The sequence below is a fragment of the Schistocerca piceifrons genome, chromosome 7, assembly GCF_021461385.2.
Source record: "Schistocerca piceifrons isolate TAMUIC-IGC-003096 chromosome 7, iqSchPice1.1, whole genome shotgun sequence".
In the NCBI taxonomy this organism is placed as follows: Eukaryota; Metazoa; Arthropoda; class Insecta; order Orthoptera; family Acrididae; genus Schistocerca; species Schistocerca piceifrons.
The window spans coordinates 174,656,177-174,675,114 of record NC_060144.1 but is presented as its reverse complement, the minus strand read 5'-3'; the positions used below and the strand labels follow the sequence as shown (position 1 = coordinate 174,675,114).

At 40.7% G+C, this 18,938-nt stretch overlaps 1 protein-coding gene across 2 annotated transcripts in view; it reads left to right on the top strand.

Moving 5' to 3' along the window:
* The window catches only part of LOC124805206 (putative mediator of RNA polymerase II transcription subunit 26), a 289,089-nt gene that overhangs the window by 160,960 nt on the left and 109,191 nt on the right, over positions 1 to 18,938 (top strand). For both annotated transcript variants that reach the window (XM_047265702.1, XM_047265703.1), the window contains one exon: positions 15,977 to 16,091. In XM_047265702.1, coding sequence (XP_047121658.1) covers positions 15,977 to 16,091 — 115 coding nt within the window. The remainder of the gene's footprint in view (positions 1 to 15,976; positions 16,092 to 18,938) is intronic.

The following is an 18,938-nucleotide window of genomic DNA, read 5'->3' as shown; positions in this document are numbered from 1 at the left end:
GGCGATACAATGCCACCTTTATTATGAGGGAGCTAGATCATGCTCTCAGTTCATCCCGATCCTCCGCCCCAGGGCCAGACGCCATCCACATTCAGATGTTGCATTTGCAGCACCTCTCTTGGGGCAAGCACTTTCTGCCTAACACATACAACCGCATCTTGGCTGAGGGCACGTTTCGTGGACGCTGGCATGAAGCCTCTGTCATATCCATACCTAAGACCGGTAAGGACAAAAACCTTCCTTCTAGCTACCGCCCCCTCTCTCTTACGAGCTGCATTTGCATGGTGATGGAACATATGATTCATGGCCGGCTGGTGTGGTAGCTTTAGTCTTGCCATCTACTAACGAATGCACAGTGTGGATTTCGAGCGCGCTGTTCTGCAATTTACCATCTCATTACTTTGTCCACCCATGTCATGAATGGTTTTCTGCGGAAATCCCAGACTGTGGCCATATTTTTCGATTTGCAGAAGGCCTACGACACCTGCTGGAGAGCTGGTATCTTCTGTACTCTTTACACGTGGGGCTCCCATGGGCACGTGCCCTGCTTTCTTCGGGCATTTTTACAAGACCGAGTTTTCAAGATACATGTGGGTTCTGTCTTGTCAGACATCTATATCCAGGGAAATGGTGTGCCTCAGGGTTCCGTCGTGAGTGTCATCCTCTTTGTTATCGCCATTAACCTGTCTCCCGCCAGGCGTCTCCGGCTCCCTTTTTGTCGATGATTTTGCCATCTATTGCAGTTCCTCACGGACCTGCCTCACTGAGCGGTGTCTTCAGCACCATCTTGTTCATCTTCACTCCTGGAACATCAACAATGGCTTTCGCTTTTCCACTGACAACACTATCTGTATGAATTTCTGGAGGCGCAAATGGTTTCTCCCACCATCTCTACAACTTGGGCTTGTTGCCCTTCCGTTCGTTGACACTATGAAATTCCTGGGGCTTGTTCTCGGTAGGAAACACTCTTGGTCCTCCCATGGATCTTACCTGGCAGCCTTCATTTGCTTCCTAAGGACAATGCTCCAGCCTCGGTCTATTGCCTCGAGTTTCATGTCCTTCGCATGGATCCGTGATGGTACCTTTGTATACACTGATGTCTCTCGGACTGACTGTGGGATTGGGTGTGCCTTTGTCATTGGCACCTGTGTCTTTATCTATTAGCTGCCGGCACACTCCTCAGTATTTACAGCCGAGCTGTTCGCCTTGTATCAGGCCACAGAATACATCCACCGACTCAGACATCCCAATTGTGTCCTCTGCTCATACTCACGCAGCACCTTCCAAAGTCTCTGTGCGCTGTACACTGCTCATCCCTTAGTGCAGTGGGTCCTGGAAAACTGTCACTTGCTCACTCTTGGTGGAGTCAGTGTCATGTTTCTGTGGGTCCCTGGTCATGTCGGTCTGCCAGGAAACAAGGTTGCTGACACTGCTGCCAAGGCTGCAGTTCTCGTACCTCAGCTTGCGAGTACCTGTATTCCCTCCGATGATCTCTGCATTGCTATCTGTCGGGAGGTGGTATCCCTTTGGCATTGCCAATGGTCCTCCCTCCATGGGAATAAGCTTTGGCCTATTAAGCCTCTCCCGGCACCTTGGACGACCTCCTCTCGTCCCTCCCGCTGGGAGGAGATTATTTTAACTCAGCTGCGTATTGGGCACTACCTTCTTAGTCATCGTTATTTGCTCAGTGGTGCTATCCGATCACTTTGTACACATTGCGCCCAAATTTTAACTGTCCACCTCTTCCTGCTGGAATGCCCTTTTTTTTACATTCCAGCTTGGGTTTGTCATCTGATTTATCAGCTGTTTTAGTGAATGACGCACGGGCTGTCGATCGCATTTTACTTTGTATCTGCCAAAGCAATATTGTGAAGGCCATTTAATTTTTAATTTTGGACCTCTGTTTTTGTATGGTGTTTTATTAGCTCCCTTTTCCACATGCCTGTTTTTAGCTGTCTCCTATTCTGTCCATTGGGACTGTGTTCGTGTTCTATAGTTTTGACTTGGGCACATATGACCCCAGTTGCTTTTTGTGACCTATAACAAAACAAAACAAACAAACACTGGAATCATATTCGGGAGGACGAAGGTTCAAACCTGTGTCTGGCCATCCTGATTTAGGTTTTCTGTGATTTCCCTAATTGCTTCAGGCAAATTCCAAGATGGTTCCTTTGAAAGGGCATAGCCGACTTCCTTCCCCAATCCAATGAGACCGATGATTTGCGTACACTCATTAACAGTAACATTGTATCTTTATTGTAATTTTGTTGAAAGTATTGTTACTTCATGGCATGTGAATGAACAGCATCTGCCTATATCATGCTCCGACGAAAACCCAATATCCACTTTTGATGTGTGCAAAATGCATTTTCTTACATTTACTTTTGTAAAGCAAAGCTGCCATCAATTCAAAGTTTGGTTTGAACACCACAGTGCTTTAGTAGACACAATCCTGTTGTTTAGGTTGTTTGCTGTTACCTTCCTCTGACCTTCAAACTGACTTAACCAACCAGTTATTGGGACTGACAGTTCCTACTGTTAAATGTGGACTATAGTTTTTACTGTGAACTTTCATTGTGACTACTCTTTTTTTGATTCAGGTATCATGTTTTATACAATCTCATAAATTTAATTGCTAGTTGAAACTGCTCATTAGAATAAATAAAATTTTCAAAGCGATCTGCTGTACCCCCCCCCCCCCCCCCTCCTGCCCCCGAATTATTGAAATTTATTCAGTTTAGTCATACGGTTCCTATGATAAGCAATCTGTATATAGAATCCCATTCCTTACTCAGCTAACTGTTTATAAATTTCCAACAGGATGTTAGACACATAACAGTGACTACCAGATGGAGATGCAAAATTCATTAATTGGGGAAATATTTCAGATGTGATTTTTTATTATCTCAGTACTCTTTTATTACAGTTCTGTGCACCACATTGCAGTCACTGGTCCAGACCTCCCCAACTCCTAGTGTCATAAGTCATGTATTGTACTGTCATTGCCTTCGTACTATACGTTATAAATTAATTGGCTACTTCCTCCCATTGAAATATGGAAAATGTGTACATTCCCAGACTGTTGTTTGAACTAAACATGTAATGATCACATTAGATACTGAATTACATTACCCACATGCTTTGTAGTTGTCACTGTCACTAAACTTATTAATTTGTATTGATAAGAGGTTGAAGGAAGGAGTCTGTGGTGCCTCCAGTGTAGAATCGAACAATATTTCTGCCACCGTAAAATTCCTTTCCCTCCAGAAGGAGTGGAGGAGAATAAGTGATATTGTGTGTAATATATTACTCGATTTTGGTGAAGCATAGCGATTTGTTGTTGTGTGTTCAGTGTTTCGAATCTACCAACACAAAAACTGGAAAATGCTATTGCCACTGGCTCAACTTCAATGTTGTAAAGGGGGATAACTCACGTCAAGCTGTTGAATGTGTGTATACAAGTTAAACAACTTGGTGTGTGATGATGTGGTAGGGACCCACAAAGTCAAAAAGTGCCTCTGGAAAATGTTCATAAATTATGGGGAATTTTCCAGCACATGATATAGTAAACACCATAATTTTATTCTGCTGGTAAATTGCCCATGCCATAGGCCATTTTTTCATGTCATTCTTTAAGTTTGACCAGACAAATTGCAAAGATGGGCTTTGCTGAAGATTTCTCACCTGGAAATACAGTGAAACCCTGCCTTTACACTTTTCAAGAGACTTAAAAAAAAGGTGTAAAATTCAGAAAAATGTAAAATGTGGGAAATACCGTTTTAAGCTGTAAAAGTTAAGTGTAGGATACCCCCACTCCATTTTCACACTTTATGTATATGTACATAATAGGCATCGAAACACTTGTCAGGAGTTTTTTTATTTTCTAATAAAAACTGCTGATGTAATGGTAACAGATAACTGTCTGGGCAGTAGAGACATTTGACTCAGTTTCATACACCATAATCGATGTTTTTGGCAAGCCTGCTGCTGTCGTTTATTATTTAAATAATGAAACACTGCACCAGTTACATATTTTTTCATGCTTAGCTCGACGCGTTAAAAGAATTTTTCTCGTTGTCAAGTACAAGTATTTACATAAGTATTTTGCATGGCGTTTGCATCTGTGTTCTGCATCTCTTGCACAGATGAATTTCTTGCACAGTATTCATCTTTTTGAAGTTATCAGGTATTGTGCCTCCTCAGTTACGTAGATAAACCCAACACACATGCAAAGTATCACTTACATTCTTTGTTTGTGTAACGTAAAAAAAAAAGACATACATAAATACTGCACCTGTCAATGAGAGTAAATTCCCGAAACACGTTTTGCCCAGCATAAAAAAATACGTATTTGGCACTGTGTTTAAACCAAAACATATGAGTAACGCAAAGTAAGTGAAGGTTTCAACTAGTTCCACAAGTGATCAAACGACAAAACAAAAATGTGACGATCACAACAATCATGAAATTGCACATGCGCAGTAGGGACAGTTTGGAAATGGTTATGATTGATCATGATATCTTTATTTGAATGAACCTTGACCACCCATAAGCGGTATTGAGAGACCGGTTTACAAAATCCTATGCTAGTTACTCCCATCAGCCACTAAGCCGAGTAGAGCTTGGCAGTGGCAGGATATACAGTACAAATTGTTCTAACTTTTACATGTTTACTGCTCCATACCCACTGAGCAGAATGCCCTGGTGTCAAGAAACTTAATCACGTAATGTCTGTAAACACTGCTCGACAAACAACATCATTCCAGCATCATTTTATGTCAGTTTTTTCTCCACAAACATTTTTTTATAAATCGTAAATCATGGGAAAATTGTAAATATGATGACACAAAACCGGGTGCGAATTAATGTTGTGGACACAGGAAATTTGACAGAAGTGGGGAACATAAAAGTGGAGTTATACTGTACTAGGTCGTGATAATGCATCAGCATTGTGATCCTTGGCTCAGTTAACACCTCACACCACGGTCCTAATCCATCAGGAGCAGTAAATTGCTTAAATTTCAGTGGAGTGCTGCAATTTCATTTGTGATTTCGAAGTTCTTCTCCTTCTTCTTTTTGAGATAGGTATTTCATCATTCTATGTCATCTCTAATTCTTCCAGCCACTATGCTTTTTGTGCCAAATATATGACTCAAATCAGTTGTGAATTGAGAAATGTCCTGAATATAACAGAGTTGCAGTGATGAAGTCTTCTCATTCTTCTGTTTTAATCAAAAAGTTGCTGGGATATGATATTTGTACACAGAAAATCTGCTCCTTTCAGAGTAGATATTTGAAATATTTTAACACGCAATAAATATGGAGAAATTCCTTGCTGTAAGTTCACCAATCCTTCTGGTCAAGGAAAAACTTTTTCCTAAAAGGTTTCCAACTTCCATCCTGTTTCTGTTGCTCAGCTGCTGTTGCGACGGAGTTTGAACCATTCGTAAACGGGGCCAGTCTATTCCCCACACTTCGGAAGATTAGTAGTGCAGCTTGGACTAGTTCTTTTACTGCATTTTTCGAACTGTTCTGTGCTTCTTGAGTACAGTAAGTTGTGCTTTTGCCATTATTCTGACTTCCTTTCAGATAGTTTTAATATCACATGTTTGTATTATTCAAAGGTAGTGCAAGTTCACAATTACAACTAGTTTATAAATAACTATGGCTGTGTGGAGCAGATATGTGTGTTTCACTACAAGTTTTGTTTTTAATAAACTACTTCACAAATTAGTTAGTTAAAGTTTTATTGTTTCCATCTGCTGCTGCTGCTGCTGTTGTTGTGGTCTTCAGTCCAGAGACTGCATTTATGCAGCTCTCCATGCTACTCTATGCTGTGCAAGCTTCTTCATCTCCAAGTAACTACTGCAACGTACGTCCTTCTGAATCTGCTTAGTGTATTCATCTCTTGGTCTCCCTCTATGATTTTTACCCTCCACACCTCCCCCCAGTTCTAAATTGGTGATCCCTTGATTCCTCTTCTCCCCAGTTCTATTCATTACCTCCTCATTAGTTACATGATCTACCCATCCAATAACAACAAAACACCGTGCACGCATAAGTTTTGCAAACAGGAAAAATATGTCAAAGGCCTTAGGACAAAGACTACGTAATACTTAGTAACAAACCTACTAACTACCAGCAATACCTCCACTTCAACAGCTGGCACCCATTCTGTACCAAGAAGTTCCTCCCATACAGCCTAGCCACCTGTGGTCGTAGAATGTGCAGTGACGATCAGTCCTTCTCTAAATATACTGAGAGTCTCACTGAAGCCTTCACCAACCGTCATTATCGTCCCATCCTTGTGCAAAAACAAATCTTCCGTGCCTTATCTTTCCAGTATCCCACCAGCTCCCAAAGCCCCACAGTCCAGCCACAGAGGAGCATTCCCCTCGTAACTCAGTACCATCCGGCACTGGAGCAACTGAATTAAATTCTCCGCCAGGGTTTCAATTACCTCTCATAGTAGCAACAGCAGTTGAGAGATTCATACCTCATAAATTGGTAAGAGATGGAACTGATCCTCCATGGTACACAAAACAGGTCCGAATGCTGTTGCAGAGGCAACTGAAAAAGCATGTGAAGTTCAGAAGAACGCAAGATCCCGAAGATTGGCTAAAATTTACAGACGCGCGAAATTTGTCACGGACTTCAATGCGAGATGCCTGTGATAGCTTGCACAACGAAACATTGTCTCTAAATTTGGTAGAAAATTCGAAGAAATTCTGGTCGTATGTAAAGTACACAAGCGGCAAGACGCAGTCGATACCCTCGCTGCACAGTGCCGATGGTACTGTTACCGACGACTGTGCCGCCAAAGCGGAGTTATTGAACACAGTTTTCCGAAATTCCTTCACCAGGGAAGACGAATGGAATATGTCAGAATTTGAAACACGAACAGCTGTTAGCATGAGTTTCTTAGAAGTAGATACCTTAGGGGTTGCGAAGCAACTCAAATCGCTTGATATGGGCAAGTCTTCAGGTCCAGATTGTATACCGATTAGGTTCCTTTCAGATTACGCTGATACAATAGCTCCCTACTTAGCAATCATATACAACCGCTCGCTCACCAATAGATCTGTACCTACACATTGGAAAATTGCGCAGGTCGCACCAGTGTTTAAGAAGGGTAGTAGGAGTAATCCATCGAACTACAGACCTATATCATTGACGTCGGTTTGCAGTAGGGTTTTGGAGCATATACTGTATTCAAACATTATGAATCACCTCGAGGGGAACGATCTATTGATACGTAATCAGCATGGTTTCAGAAAACATCGTTCTTGTGCAATGCAGCTAGCTCTTTATTCGCACGAAGTAATGGCCGCTATCGACAGGGGATCTCAAGTTGATTCCGTATTTCTAGATTTCCGGAAAGCTTTTGACATCGTTCCTCACAAGTGACTTCTAATCAAGCTGCGGGCCTATGGGGTATCGTCTCAGTTGTGTGACTGGATTCGTGATTTCCTGCCAGGAAGGTCGCAGTTCGTAGTAATAGACGGCAAATCATCGAGTGAAACTGAACTGATATCAGGTGCTCCCCAGGGAAGTGTCCTGGGACCTCTGCTGTTCCTGATATATATAAATGACCTGGGTGACAATCTGAGCAGTTCTCTTAGGTTGTTCGCAGATGATGCTGTAATTTACCGTCTAGTAAGGTCATCCGTAGATCAGTATCAGTTGCAAAGCGATTTAGAAGAGATTGCTGTATCGTGTGGCAGGTGGCAGTTCACGCTAAATAACGAAAAGTGTGAGGTGATCCACATGAGTTCCAAAAGAAATCCGTTGGAATTCGATTACTCGATAAATAGTACAATTCTCAAGGCTGTCAATTCAACGAAATACCTGGGTGTTAAAATTACGAACAACTTCAGTTGGAAAGACCACATAGATAATATTGTGGGGAAAGCGAGCCAAAGGTTGCATTTCATTGGCAGGACACTTAGAAGGTGTAACAAGTCCACTAAAGAGACAGCTTACACTACACTCGTTCGTCCTCTTTTAGAATATTGCTGCACGGTGTGGGATCCTTACCAGTTGGGATTGACGGAGAACATCGAAAGGGTGCAAAAAAGGGCAGCTCGTTTTGTATTATCACGTAATAGGGGAGAGAGTGTGGCTGATATAATACGCGAGTTGGGATGGAAGTCATTAAAGCAAAGACGTTTTTCGTTGCGGCGAGATCTATTTACGAAATTGCAGTCACCAACTTTCTCTTCCGAATGCGCAGATATTTTGTTGAGCCCAACCTACATAGGTAGGAATGATCATCAAAATAAAATAAGAGAAATCAGAGCTCAAACAGAAAGGTTTAGGCGTTTGTTTTTCCCGCGCGCTGTTCGGGAGTGGAATGGTAGAGAGATAGTATGATTCTGGTTCAATGAACCCTCTGCCAAGCACTTAAATGTGAATTGCGGAGTAATCATGTAGATGTAGATGCCCTGAAATGAGAAATGTCCTACCCACTATCCTTCCCACCTCTCCTACTGTGGTATTCCGCCATCCACCGAACCTACACAGTATTCTCATCCATCCTTATACAACTCCTGCTCCCAATCCCTTACCTCATGGCTCATACCCCCGTAATAGACCTAGATGCAAGACCTGTCCCATACATCCTCCTACCACCACCTACTCCAGTCCGGCCACTGACATCACCTATCCCATCAAAGGCAGGGCTACCTGTGTAACCAGTTATGTGATTTACAGGCTAAGTTGCAACCACTGTGCTGCATTCTATGTAGGCATGACAACCAACAAACTGTGTGTCCACATGAATGGCCACTGACAAACTGTGGCCAAAAAACAAGTGGACCACCCTGTTGCTGAACACACTGCCAAACATGATACCCCTCATCTCAATGACTGCTTCACAGCCTGTTCCATATGGAGCCTTCCCACCAACACTAACTTTTCTGCATTGTGCAATACATCCTACATTCCCATAACCCTCATGGCCTCAACCTTCCTTAGTCACTGTCCTCAGCCCTCCAGTCCCCTTCCTCTTCCCATTCCAGCACTACACAGCCTCATTTCACCGCCACACCCAGTGTTTTAATTTCTTTTTATTTCTCTCCTTTCCGCTACTTACCCCTTCCCCCCCTCCTCACCTTCTCTCCTGTCCTCCATCTAAACTGCAACATTTCACTGTCCGCCGCTCCCACCATACTATCCCTCCCCCTCCCCACCCCAGCCTCCTCCTTACCCCCATCCAGTCGCCACTCCCATCATGCACTGGTGCTGCCTCATGCAATGTAGTTTCAGCTCTCTGAGACTGCAGACGTGTGTGCAAGTTGCATTTGTGTGAGTGTGTGTATGTGCGTGTGTGCCTACTGCTGACAAAGGCCTCAATGGCCGAAAGCTATGATTGTGTGGATCTTTCTATTGTACCTATCACGACTCAGCATCTCCGCTGTATGGTGAGTAGCAACTTTCCTTCTCTGGTATTGTTAGTAACAATAAATTGTTTTCTATGAGTGTGACATCACAACTGTTTACATTAGATTCGTTTGACTGGCTCATGCGCATGCGCAGTTTACTCGCGTATGGAGCAGTACCTTCTCGCACTTCCCGCTTCTTGAAGTGTGGCTGTTAGTTGTATGAGCAGTAAGCAGCAAGCAGCCAGATGGTAATGAGAAAAAATTTTCTTTTGCGTCCTAGCTGCCAGATTCGCACATGCGCAGAGTTCTCTAAGTTGTCGTGGGGAAGGGGTTAGTCGCCACCTGACCTCTGTTTGAGTTAAGTGATTTTGCTGTTTCCTCTTCGTTTACAGCTCCCACATCAATTGAAAACAAAACGTATTTCTGCGGCCGGGAGTTATCAAGTGAATTGTAATACATTCCTGTATTTACGGAGGGCAAAAATATATTATTAGTTTCAGTTTTCTGATTTTTTATTATTTCCAAATTATTAGCAGTCAAGAATTAATTGCCTTGCTGAACAATGAAGTTATTTTTGTCAGTTTGCTAAAGAAATTTGTTTTTATTAATCTTTCTGCTGAGGCAATCAATTTATTTGAAACGAAGTGTTTCATTCCACAATATTGGCTAGTTCTAACTGTTTGCTGAATTTCAAGTGCACGTTTTCGTCTTCTGCCATGTATGGCATTATGCCATAATAATCAACCAAATATGAGATAGTACAGTACTGGTACTCCAAGAAAATTTACATCCCAAAAACCACACAGAAAAGCTTAATATCTGACAAAATCCCGTTGCTTTTGGAGTATCCTCTGATGTCCTGTTTCTTTTATGGCGTAATGTAAGCTCTCTTAGTGCCTTATACATACAAACATGCAGGCTTTTTACACAACTGCAGCTGCGCATGCACAATAATTCTTGTTTTCTGGCATTCTCTGGCAACTGCTAAATCGAATCTATTTCTAACAGTCTCGGGATAGTTTTGTGAACGGTGGTTCGAAAAGCATTACCAAGTAAAAACATAGCACAAAATTGGCTGACTCTCCTGAACCATTGCCCAGGAGTAGAACATTCAAAGGTGCACAGAGTGGTGACCTTGGACGCCGATACACTGGTGCAATTGTTGAATGAAAGAATTAATTACTGCTTCCAGTGTTGCCTGCTGCAGAAAATTACAAGCAAGCATGATACGTCCCTGCATGTCCTCTGAAGTTGGAATATCACCGTGCACAACGTCTTTAATGCATCCCCAAAGAAAAAGTCCAGAAGATTTCAATCAGGAGACCTAGCAGGCCAAGTAACTGTTCCTCCTCGACCAATCCATATGGCAGGATACCTTCAGTTCAGTACACGATATGCGCGCAAGACTTTATCTGCTGGACATCCATTGTGTTGATACCACATAAACATTCTGTTTCTTAGCAGCACTTCATCTAGAAGAGGAGGTGTGTCTGAGGAAGTTGGCATAAGCTGTACCAGTTAGACTACCATTGATGAAATAAGAGAAAATAGTTGTAGTACCAAGCATCCCACACTAGTCGTTAACTCTCCATTGACACTGATGTTCCACCTGTCTAAGCCATCGTGGGTTGTCACTGGACCAATAATGCATGTTTCTTGTATTTACCTGTCCTTTGTTTGAGAAAGAACATTCATCGGTAAATAGAACATTGGAGAAGTAGTTTGGGTTGTGGGAATTTGCTGCTGTGCCCACTCACATAACTGTACAGGATTCTGGAAATCATTCCCATGCAATTCTGGATGTAGGTGTACACGGTAAGGCTGGAACTGGTGAGTGTTAGAATACGATGTACACTAGTTTTAGGAATGCCAATCTCATATTCAAGCTGTCGTGCTGACATGGGGATTCATAGCAACGGAAGTGAGAATAGTAACTTTGGCAGCTTCGTCTGGGCGAGTGCTACGACGATTGCGTTGTCGTGGTTTGAAACTTCCCGTTTCCTGAAGTGTCGCAACAAGACAAGAAAACATCTATCGGGAAGGTGGCTTCTTGTCAGGATATTGCTCTCTGTACAGTTCCACTGCGTGCGTAGCATTTCACCTACCTTTAACAACAATAAAAGAAACGTTATGTCGATGCAGTTTGTAGGAAGGACAGCCTTTACTGTATGCCTACTATATACCACAGTATTTAAAAGGACTAAACTACCCGTACATAAGAAAACAGTATTCAGTTACTGTTCTGCTAACTTACATTCCCCATAGATGAGTAGCATTTCTACCTTCTCTTTGTTGGCATACATTCTACTCGCACAACTTTTTAACTGACGATGGTTAACGGAATGATGGGTGTGCATTCTACTTATGTTTACATTTGTCCTCTGTCAATGTCAGCACGTGGATGTGTTCCATTATCCAGAGTACCTGCACTAAGCGCTGGGAGCGTCAACGTCAATGTTGTGTTATGTAACTAATAACATTGTGTTTCAGTGAATGGTACATTGTGATACATTTTTGAATAGGTCTTTAGGAGAGGAAAAGAATTAACAAATAAAAAATACAGGATGTCATTTATAAAAGTCATACCACTGTTCGTATCTTTGTAAAAAAAAAAGCTACGATGAAGGCAATCATGCTGATTCATGTCCTCCAGATGGCTAAAGAACATTTGTTTGAAACATTTTGCAATTTGCATTTGGACAAACAGTTATTTAGGGGGGTCAAGATAAATGGGACACCCTGTATATACATATATAATCTGCGTTTTGGAAAGATTTCTGCATATTTTCATGCTGTGTTTGGTGGAATTTGAATATGTATTTTTGTAATACAAAATATGCAGGGTAGTGTATAATATCTAGGGTCACCAAAGTGCAAGAAACTGCACACGAGTGTGATGTGCGGGCTGAGGCTTGGCTTTACCTGGTACTACTCAGAAGTATTCAAAAAGCATAACACTTCATTTAGCATTACTGTGCAGTATTTTTTATTTGGCACAACTTTCTTCAATTTTGCAGTATCATGGTGTCAGCACTGTTTACCCTTCGCTATTTGTCCAGGGTATAAAAGTAGTTCACAAGTCCAGTGGTTGTCTGCATAAAATGAGGCAGTCTTGTGAACTATCCTCGCAAGCCTTTAAAAATGGATGGGGACGTCAGAAGAAAAAAATAAGAATTCTCAGTATCTGTTATGTGATATAAAGTAGCATAATTTACGAGTAGCGTAAATTTGCTACGGAATGACATTAAAACACCACGCAGAGAGTATATAAAGATTTAGTTGATGATGAAACCTCAAAAAATTAAAATAACTGGCAGATGGGATTCAACAAGAAGCACTTCATGCTAAATTTGCAGGCATGGAGAAAGTGATGAAATTGGGGGTATAAATAGTAAATTTTCTGAAGTTGTGCACATTATTTCGCTGACAGCCGCATTTTAAGTGGACTTGACTGCACATTCCCCACATTAAGACATTGCAAGCTGAGAAACAACTCATTTTTGATTTGATGGGGCTACATTTAAAAAGAAAATCACACTGTGGAAGGGACAAATTCTCACAAAAAATATCGTCCATTTCTCTAAGAGTGCTTACATTAAAGAAATTGCACAATTTGAAAAATTCATAATGGCTTTAAGAAATTTACAACTGGTCAATCTGCAACATAATCCCCTTTGAAAGAAAAATTCTTTTACGTTAAAATTGTCCTTGAGGTCTAGTTCCCACATCTCGATAACGATGTTGCAAATGTGATAAAATGTTTCGATCAATTTGTGTGTGTGGGGAAGGCTGCCCTCCCCCTTCTCTATTATGAAACTTGGCCATCCCTGATTTATGATGTAGACAGGTTTATCTAATTCTAGTGAAGTTCATGACCTGGGAGTTTGTAGGTGAAAAACTATACTCATGACTTTGTACCCTTATGGTCATCTGAACATTTGTTACTGCAATAGCGGAAATTCTGCAGTACTCTAGTTAGAGGCCCTTGGACTCCCATTTCCTTGAACATGATGATTACTAAGGGCTCCACCAGCTAACTTGAAAATGATGAAGGGATAATAAATTTGAATTAAAAGTCTCTATATTGCCACAGAGGCCACACCAATGCAACATAGCTAAAATGTAGTGTCATCGTGTACTGCTGTATGCCTCTTTGAAGTTAAGGAACAACTTCCAGGCGTCAATGAAGAGTGAAAATCTCCTAAAAAGCTGACTCCAGTCATGAACGGTGGTCAACTGTGGATCTCCACCATTGAAATCTGTGCAGTTTGTATCTGCAAACAGGAAGCTGACTTTCACCATTTCAAAGCCTGTGATTGGCAATCCTTTTTATGAGTTTACGTAAGCTCACTATCAAACTGATCTGTCCATAGCTGCCTATATTGTGGGAATTTGTGCCAGATTTCAACAGTGATACAATGATATTTCCTGTCAACTGGTTACGGACAACTCTGTATTGCTAAATCTTATTAATCATCATCAAGATACTTTGTCTGCTATAGTCACTAAGATAGTGAAGTATTTCTCTGTGTAAGGCATCTGGCCTTCGGGAGGTATCTTTCAACTGTGCCAGTGCATTCTGGATTCCAGTCTGCAAAAGGGGCATCTGTAGTGTGTTAAAAATTACATTCTGTAATATAGGACACATTTGTATCATCTTTTGCAACTGCAATAAAAGTCTAATTTAGACTACACACATTTCACTTTCTTTTAAACATGCCAGAGAAATGCCAGATGTAAGAAAGAAATATCGCTGATATTTCCTGTCATATACCAACTTTTTTCACTAAGGCGGCACCACCAGACTTGTAAAAATTCATTGCAGGAGCCCCATCAGTTAGGGTTGATGAAAGGTTTTATCAACAGAGTCATGCTTGTCCAGTATGTTTTTTGAGCAAGAAAAATGCCATCGGCTGTAGTTGTAGTACATTGATATCAACCAGGGCGTTTGCCGCTTCGTTGACCTCAATGTAAACAAATCTCATAAATGTGACAAGTTGTTGTGCAATGTCTTAAATCACCGCTCTTGACCAAATCCAAAGATAAAAAAAATTTGATTCTGGTTTTTCTACTGCACTTCCACATTGTTTGCTGTTTATTCAATATCTCGACAAACTGTTCTCACTAAAAGAGGAAGTATTTTGAAAAGAGCAATTTCCTTTTGGCACAAAATTCAAATCATACACAGATGGTTTAACACATTTCATAATATATTGGTATTGAACAGTTCAGAAATTTTCAACATATGACTTACATAAAAAGACAGGATATGTTGTTTAAAGCTAGATCATCAAACCAGTCTGAGAGAAGTACAAAGAATTTCAGTGACACACTTGACTGAAACGGCCAAGCACAGCAGCTGTTGCCAGTAATTACCTGAAGTCTTGTTATGAAATGCGATACTGGAGAACCAGTACTGAGGTGCAGTTTCCAAGGTACTCGGGTTTAAAAGTTCATCAAAATAAGAATATTGGGAAAACTCATGTGGATGTATGGAAATTTTAGTTTAAATAAGATTTGGGATCTGGTACTTGATTTATTAAGATCTCACCCAACATCTCATCTGTCAAAACAGGTAAACACAGGGGGAAGCATATTTCACTAAAATTGCTGTGGATGTTGCTTGGGTGGCTTTGCAGGTGAAAGGAGTCAAACAACACAATATCACCACACATTACGTTTGGGGTCTAGGCAACTAACACACGAGATACCACTTGCAGCACTTGAAGGATACCAGTTGGTCAGTCACACAAAAACGGTATTGTCAACTCAATGAGAAACTTAAAATCAAGTCAGCAATACAATAATAACCTCTTTTCATGTGCTGGTCTGTGGATCAGTGCTTGTTCTGCATTGGGAGTTACTGTCATTTCTCATAACTGTCTTCTGTCCACAATTTGCCATACACAGATTAGGAATATCTAATTGGGAGAATAAAACTGTCTCCTAAATGTGTCTCAGTCCCCCTCTGATAATTCCCAGGCAGTATAGTGTGTTCTTAACCAGTTGCACATCAAGTAGTACACAAAATATGTTTACCTCAATATAAATGTATTGCAAACAATTATAGATAATAATGTCCAGAAATTTTCTCGTTACACAATCCCTCTGTATTATTCTTTGTTTTCCATCTATCTCTTGTGTGTTTCTTGTAGTTCAGCAACCTTGCTGTCTCATTTGCAGTCACATGCTTCATGTGTGTCTTTACCACTTCGACAACTAACCAATTTTAATGTCAAGAAGTTACGAAAGACCTTTGTTCAAACATGTTGACTATTGTATCCAACACTATAAAGTTGAATAACTTCCCCAGCTAGTAGTCCACAAGTATTTGTTATTACAGAAAACATGAGTAAATATTGAGCCCCTCAGAATGGTCACAGCAGTAGGCAAAGACTATTGTTTGGTGTGCCTGAAGTATTGTAATTAATGCTGGAATAGTGATGCCTTAGTCAAGATTTTGGTATCAGAGAATGGAAGATGTAGTCTTAAAAACAACTGCAAAGAAAATAAAACTTTATTAAATCTGTAAACAATATATGTATATGTGTAGTACGAGTGTTATTTACTTATTACTGAAATTTCCTTTTCAGATGCTTACCTCCAGTGCTGTCAACGCTTCAAACTCTGTTGGATCTGCCTCAACAAATTCCAGTGTGATCCTAAACAGTCCGACTAACACTGGTCCTGTACTCTCTGTACCAGTTGGTAAGAATATTTCTTGTGTGCAAACCCCTAATAAATTGTGAAATATTTCTGGCAGCCTATAAAACTTTACAGTCCTGAATAAGTGTCTGGTAACTAAAATACTGATCACGAGCCACTCCAAAAGTAACTCGTGTAAAAGGATTGGGTCACTGCTCCACAGCTCTCTCTCTCTCTCTTTCTTTCTCTTTTTCTTTCTTTCTTTCTTTTTATTTTATTTTAAAGAATGAATGAAAGAAAGAAAGAAGCAACAATAAATGAATATATAATGAGAGATAGCGAACGGTCTGCACCAGACATTGAACAAGTATTGTTGATTGTTGTTATTAATTTTGATCACTAGGTCACCTCCCCGGATAATGAAACTCTCCAAGCATATGTATGGTGAAGTAAAATAGCAAATTATTCTGTACCTTGATTTTCATGAGATGGGAGATCAGACGTACTGACTCTGCAGAAAAATAATGTGACTCCTCGTTTCATTTAGGAACTCTTCTTCTTTTTAATATTTATGTATTTTTTATTGTGTGACTTTTTCAGTCTTTATTTCGCTATTCTTCCACTGCTCAAAACATTTAGGCATGTTACTTTTTGTACAGCTACACGGAAGTACTTTTGGAACGGAGGAACATGCCTCTGCTTGTAATAATTTCAACCATTGTACATAACTTTGAAGGGGCAACGCCCTCTAAACAAGCTGAGCATCTCATCAATGGTGAGGTGGACCCATGGTTTATACATTAGTGGGAACCTATCATTCACTTTGTTGAAAACATCACGGATTGCTGTGAACTTGTCTTCTTCCCTTCTTAGCTGGCGGGTACTTTCGTCATCAAACCTTATGATTGCAATAAGTTCCTTGATATGTTCTCTTGCCATAATACCCTTGTAAACTGGCCGACCCATTAGGTCTGACCAAAGATCGTGTACACTGACAGAATTGTCCTTATTTGCCCCTATAAGTATAAGGATTCTTATGAAGGCATACAATTCTTTCTCATTATCAAAGTAACATTTCGCCTAACTGCCTCTTCATTTGAATGTTTTACTATAACATCCATGATGTCAGGCGTAAGAAGTAACTTCAAGGCTTCTCCAGGTGAATGGCAAACACCAGCTGGAGTTACTCCTGCCTGCTCTCTTACTATATTAGCAACAGACCTCCGAGGAATTCTAGGCTGTGTGGTTACGTATCTTCTTCCAGACTTGGCCACAATAACATCCTAATGGTCACTGCCTGAAGCTGCGCTATCTTCATCTTCTCTAACATCCACATCACTTTCCCGATCTGATTCATACTCCATAACACCATCCTCATATTCACTTTCACTCCCCGAGTCAGAATCTTCACCTAAAATTTCATTCAGAACTCTTTCTAAAGATGAGTCACGTATTCTTTTAGTCATTTCTAAGTCTGGGTGTGAACACTAGGGAACTGCACTAACTCACTGCAAGTTTACAAGATAAATAACAGCTGAGTGACATCAACAATCACTTCCTCTGAAAGTAAAGTGATTGTTGTGAATATCAAGAATACCAACCAACAAGAAACCAACTTGCATTGTTGTGAGATGAGAAATATGAAATTCTATTAAGGGAAATTTTCTATAGCATGGAAGCCTAAAGGGGGGGGGGGGGGGTTGTTGGACCCATAATAAGTTTATTTATTTTTTCTTTCAAAGCAGGAATTTTCTATAAAATATATTGACACTAACGTTTCATAAAATAGCCAACAAACAATAACTCAAAGGGAATATGTAATATGAAAGTGACTTGGGCAAAAGCAGGGGACATATGAAAATGGTGGGTTCAACAACCCCCCCCCCCCCCCCCCCAGGCGTCCTAGGGTTAAGAACAGTTGACAAAATCAAAGCTTAAAATAACAAACTCCAGGCACTCTGTGGCCCATTGTGAGGATTCCCTGCATCAACTTTCCATACTTCAGCTTTGGGTATGGTCTTCCCAGCTGCAAAATATTGCTCACCAGCTTGGATGAATAGTACTCAAACAACATCTGTTGATACACAACTCAACCATACTTGTGATATAATCAGACCTACACCTACTTTCTGGCTGTCCACCTCCTCCTCTTCTGCGGGAAAGTGTTCTTGTACGAGAATACAAAAAACTACAGAAAAATTCTCACACTGCTGTTTACACAAACATTCCAAGTGTCAGCAAAGCAAGGCTTCGCCGTCATTAACCACCCCCTGAAAGTGGCAAGAATAGTAGTTAGCAGAGGATTTAATACTGAATAGTGTTGGAGACATACATGGCAGATCAGTGCCACGACATAACAACTTAAGATGCCGCACATATTGACAAAGTCACCTGGCTTAGAATTGCCACGCAAGATCTGGTCAGCTTTTAACCGAGCGAGAACCAGCACTGGAAGACGTGCAGACATTTTGCAAAAGTGGTATTTAAAAAAAATTCGAGTTGTGATGTGGTGCTGAAAAGCCGACTGTTCACCACATATTGTGTTCTCCATGTTCTCGGAGAACTTTCCTTGATGACCCAACAGAGTTCCTGTATATTGTAATATTATTTTTGTGATGTAGCCATAGGACAAATAAATAAAAAATAGACTCATCCATTATGCCACCACAGATCGTATCTTAGTAATGCAAGGATCAGATTTCTCTTCTTATTAGGTACTATAAGCAACAGAAGTGTATTTTTGAGTATTCTGTTGATGTCACCACATAGAAAAAAAATAGACATATCTACTTATATTCTACTTGTACAAGATAATTTCAAGGTTTTGGCCAGGGGTATTGCAAGTCATTCCTATCACTTACGGAGCATAAGAAGGATGATGGCTTAAATGTCTCTGTACTCACTTCATTA